Source organism: Scatophagus argus, chromosome 6 (assembly GCF_020382885.2).
Source record: "Scatophagus argus isolate fScaArg1 chromosome 6, fScaArg1.pri, whole genome shotgun sequence".
NCBI classification, from domain to species: Eukaryota; Metazoa; Chordata; class Actinopteri; family Scatophagidae; genus Scatophagus; species Scatophagus argus.
Genome location: NC_058498.1, coordinates 25,663,993 through 25,669,381, shown reverse-complemented (window position 1 = coordinate 25,669,381; position 5,389 = coordinate 25,663,993). Strand labels below are relative to the sequence as shown.

The 5,389-nt window shown below is 39.0% G+C and overlaps 1 protein-coding gene across 13 annotated transcripts in view; it reads right to left on the bottom strand.

Moving 5' to 3' along the window:
- Positions 1 to 4,330: 4,330 nt before the first annotated feature.
- Positions 4,331 to 5,389, bottom strand: part of ptprfa (protein tyrosine phosphatase receptor type Fa) — a 284,242-nt gene continuing 283,183 nt past the window's right edge. For all 13 annotated transcript variants that reach the window (XM_046392938.1, XM_046392940.1, XM_046392948.1 and 10 more), the window contains one exon: positions 4,331 to 5,123. In XM_046392938.1, the coding sequence (XP_046248894.1) occupies positions 5,055 to 5,123 (69 nt within the window). In that variant the 3' untranslated portion in view covers positions 4,331 to 5,054. The remainder of the gene's footprint in view (positions 5,124 to 5,389) is intronic.

Sequence of the window (5,389 nt, the reverse complement as noted above, 5' to 3'; positions counted from 1 at the left end):
GAGGGGCTTCCGTAGTTTGTCAACCAATCACAACGCCCTCTTTTCCAGACCATGCCTCATACAGTAAGACCTCTGTTTTACTTGCAGAGCTCAGCTGATAAATAATGCAGCTCCATGGTGTCCCAGTATGTCAGAGTGAAAACACAGAAAAACTATCTGATATTAAACCAATGCACCGAGTAAAATCAGTATAAAAACGTCGTTATTAAGTTATTATCACAATTTTTCAAACCTAAATTTACCAAAAATGCACTGCATGAAAAAAAGATTAAGTGACCGCTCTAATAAACGACAGCCACCCAAGTCTGTCATAAGACCAGGAATAACCAATGGATGAACTAGTTGTTATTTGTGTTTTTAATAATCATGAAGGTTAAGTATATTATCTAGCAACTCCTCATTATCTACTATACAGCCTCTACAATCAGATTTTGTAAATTTGTCATTTGAAGGTGACAATGTGACTCTATAAAGACATTATAAGTTTCAATGCATTTATGAGTTATTTGAAAATGAAAATGAAAATGCAAAAATATGATTTTCATTTTCATTTTCACATGCTTGTATGGGAATTCCATGTTCAAAAGAAAAAGGAAAATTGAACACTATTGAAATAAAATGAAACCACAACCCACGGTGTAATGCATTTACATTTATATGTCCCTGTGCTCTTTTGGTGACAAAATGAAAATGTAAATGCAAAGTTCTAACAATTTCAAAATGAAAATTATACTGGAATTTCACATTTAATTTTAAAAGACTGAAATTGTGCGTCTGACATTTCATTTCAAAGACATATACCACTTTAAAGTGGACAATATTCAAATCCAAAATGCCTCCAGTCTGTTGCATTTACATTTATGCATCCACATTTATGCATCCATTGGTAGTTTAGAGTCACCAGTTAACCTAACCTACATGTTTTTGGACTGTGGGAGGAAACCAGAGTACCCAGAGGCTAGCACCCAGACACAGGGCGAACATGTAAAATCGACAAAGAAAGGCCCTCAACAGGGTTTGAACAAAGAACCTTCTTGTTGTGAGGCAACAGTGCTAACCACTGCACCACCATACCATACCATACCACCATATACTCTGCAACTCTGTTTTATTTTCACTATCTGCCCCCCTTACTCAGAGGGTTTGTAGGGCCAATGGGCATATTCTTACAACTAGAGAGCATGGGGGCTTCACCACCCCCATGGGCTGGCAGCTTTCTACCGGTGGGTGGTGGAGAGCATTGTCACCTTCTCCATCACCACTTGGTACAGTAACTGCTCTGTTGCCAACAGGTACGTGCTACAGAGAGTGGTGAAAGCTTGCAACAGCCTCCCTTCCATCGAGGACGTTTACATCAGCAGGTGCAGGAGCAGTGCTACCCGCATCATGGGGGACTCCACCCATCCAGACCATATGCTGTTTGGCCCCCTTCCCTTGGGCAGGAGGCTGCGGAGCATTAAGAGCAGAACAGCTATAGGCTCAAAGGCAGCTTCTACCCAGAGACTATGAGACCGGTGAAGTCTATGCCTCTTTGACACACACCACACTGCTCTGCCCTGCTGTGCTGCTGTTTCTTAACCTCCACAATTATTATTTAGCTATGCAGTTCAGTTGATATTTATTATATGTATAGCAGTAAGTATTAAGTTATTATTATAGGTCTTATAGGTATTATAGGTTACTATTCATGCTTATTTTAGGATTATGTTCATATGTACACTGCTGGTCCTGAGGACAAATTTCGTTTCATGTGAAAGCATGCAATGACAATAAAGACCCTTGAACCCCTGAAGTGTTCACGGAGAAGGAAAAGAAATCAACAACTTTCATGTTACAAACCTAATTATTCAACTTTACTGACGTCAAGGTTTTCACAGTACAATAGTTGGACCCGTACTGCATTAATGTGGGAAATGAATCCATCCAGAATTAATCAATGACATATATGGTCCACCTCATCCAAAGCCACACTGTCATCACAGCCAGTGAACGTCACAGAGGTCCACCACTGAGCCTTGATGCTGTGCTCAGTGACTTTCCATCTGCAAAACAGTGAGCAAACAGGCTAGCTGAGCTTTAATATCTTCTGAACGGGATCCAGTATATCGGATTGTGCATGATGTTTATGTAAAGCCGTGTATGCAAACAGAAAAGTGCAGGTCATAAGATGAGAGTTAAAAATATGTGGAGAGCACTAAATCACTCAGCTCTTCAATGTCACAGTCATGTTACATGTAGTATATATGGCCCATGATGTCCATATTCAAGTTCTCTTGAACACAACTGGACTACTCCTGTATCAACACAATGTCTGGAAATTTCATGACATATGAGCAAGATAAACCAGATTAGATTTTAGAGGAAATTAGACACATTTTCAGCAAAGCAAAACCAATGTTAAAGCTCACCACGCTGAGTTTGTCAGTTTGCAAGCACACCAGTCAAAGCTGGCTTCTCCTCCTCAGCTCAACCATCGAGAGAGAGAGAGAGAGAGAGAGTCAGAGAGCAGCAACAGTTGAACAATTAAGGGAGTGAATGAAGGGAGGGAGCAGTGTTAGCAAAAACAAGAAGTGAACCAGAGAAATAAAATGATTTATTACAAGTCAGTTTTTGAATGTTTCCACATAACACTGTTGAGGCTTGTGCTTCATCCTGTCTGCTGCTTGTAATTTTTCTTTGTGTGTGTCTGTGTACTTCAGCCTTGTCCTCGATCAAAGAGACGCACAGGATGCATCCTTCGCTTTTTACCTTGTTTGCTTCTTTTGCTTTTGTCTAGTCCCACCCACTCACTGAGAGATGAAAGGAAGAGATACAGAAATACGTTTTAAGATCCGTTCCTGTTGACAGTAGGAGCTGATCACAGCTGAATCAGCTGTCATTTGGCTTTAAATGCTGATAAATTTGTGTCTGCACACATGTACTTTGCAAATACTAATAGAAGTACACACACTTCTGCCAGAGCAGCACCTACACCGTTTCTACTGACAGAATGTGTTTATATTATTCTTCCATTATTCGTACTTGTTATTATTTGTATTTACTGATATTCTGGTTGTGAATACATTAATTATTAAGCCAGAATATGATTACAATGTCTTTTAAATTGTGGAAATTATTTTTAGGTTATTATATTTTTTTATTTTATTTGTATATATTTTATATATTAGGTATATTAAATGAAATGTTCCTGACAAAATGAAAATTATGTGACATCAAACATGAAGCTTAGAATTGTCAGCCTCACATGTGAACGGATGGAAATGATGAAATGTTGCAAAAACTATTTCTTTCTGACTCTCCTTCTCTGTCTGACTTTAACTGTATCCATAATAAAAGCTAACAGAAACTGGCCCGAGCGAGGGTGTCTGATGTTGAAAGACCTGACACACCCATTAAGCCCAGGAAACATCACTGATGATGTGTCCAACTGCACTGCGAGGTGTGTGTGCAATGGAAAAACCTTTCTGATACAGCGATAAAACCGTCTGTTGTCTTTTTGTTGATCAGACCTACAACTAAACACTGATTTTTAATTGGACTGTGAATCAGAAAACAAGCAAAATAATAATATACAAAACATGATGCACCTCAGTGTCGTCTGTTATCTCTCTTCGCTCCAGTATGAAACTGCAGTGATGTTGTGTAGATCAGTCCGGTCAGCTGCAGCATCCACTCATTAACCCCGCAATAAGGCGCCGTGTGGGCTGTAAAGGTCGTCCGTGAAGGTTGCTCTCATGTATCCTTGTTCATTGCTCCTCTGAGATCCCTCCTCACTTCTTTGAGCAGACTTAAGAACTATTGCACGGACAGTAAGATGGCAGACCAGAAAAACTTCCGGTTCAATGGAAAATTGAGAAAATATCAAATAAGGGAACTGGGATGCACCCAAAGACCTGCAGCTTTTGATGAATCCATGTAGACGGAGAGCAGAGAAAAAAGACAGAGACAGCTATGTGACTCGGATGACAGTACACTGAGGGTAAGTGAGAAAACTTGTTTCTTGTGATGTGGTGTTCAGGGGATTTGCTGACCGTAGGAAAACATAAAATGAAGCCAGCTTTACTGTTTATGGTTGAGCAAGTAAACCAGTTTGATTCAGGCTCAGAACTGAATCTTGGTCTAACGATCTCAGTAAAATCTTTTCATAATTCGAGATGTTTTAGTTCTTCCTTGATGTCATGATGATTTTTTTTCTTTTTAAGTGCATGGAGCATGAGTTCACCTTAAGAGCGGATGTTTGTATTTCTCTCTCTCTTTTTTTTTTAAGAAACTGTTGCTAGCAGTTGCTCAGAAGTCTTTGCATGTTTATAGCCATATATTTATTTCATACTGCAGTTCACAAACTTTTTTTTATTATTATTTTTATTCTTTTTGTAGATATCATCATGATAATCATAATCATCATCATTTTGTTGAATTTCAAGACAGGAAGTCAAAAAACCACATTGCCCCGTAAATATGACCAAATGAGTAATGACAACATTAAAATATCGCATCTATGGTTCAAAATAAAATCATTAGCAGCTGTGAGTATATGCTTTCCAGTATTAATAACTCAGAGCATGTTGAAAATACATGTTCTTTGTGCCAGTAAAATAATATAAACATAAGCACATTTAAAAAAAGACTCATTAAGACATATAATAATCAGTAAGTGATTAGAAAATAAATTCTAAATATTCATAAGCAACATAATAATGATGAATAAAAATGAAAGTAGCAGAAAAAATTGTTTTTGCTCACAGGGGTCAGAGGCAGAAATTTAGGAGTGATGGGAGTATTCAGTCAAGAATCAGAATGAGGCATGACTAGCTTTTCAGGATTGGCTTTTGGAACGTTTCGGTGCAGGGTCTGTAGCAGAATCACGGCACCAGTCCATGGAGAGCTCATCCTGTCCACTCTCCTCTTTCCTCCAGTCCCCCAGTTTCCTGCCGTGGCAACGTCCTCATTAGTCCCCCCGTGCAGCTTCCTCATCAGGCTGCAGGGACTGGAGCTGAGTGGATATGACTCAGAGGAGACACTAAACTCTTCTGAGGGTGTCGTTCTGGGTTAGGTTATGTTGCATAGTGATCAAAGCTTCCCAGGTACTCCAAAGCAGCCCGGTAGCACAGTTGGTACTGGTCCTGATAACACAAAATAATATTTTGGTCAGTTTTTTAAGTGGGAAGCCAGAACTAAAGCAGCAATAAATAGCAGCTGATAATGTACAAATGTTGCAACAACATCAGAGTGCACAGGTGGAATCTGACTTTAGTGTGTTTAATTAAAAGTACTTTTAGGCCACTTGGAAGCAGAGGAAATAAGCAGGAAATATCTATTAATTAATTAAATGATTCAGTTATTTTCCCCCATGAACCGTCACCTGAAAAATGAAGAATTCTCACAGAGT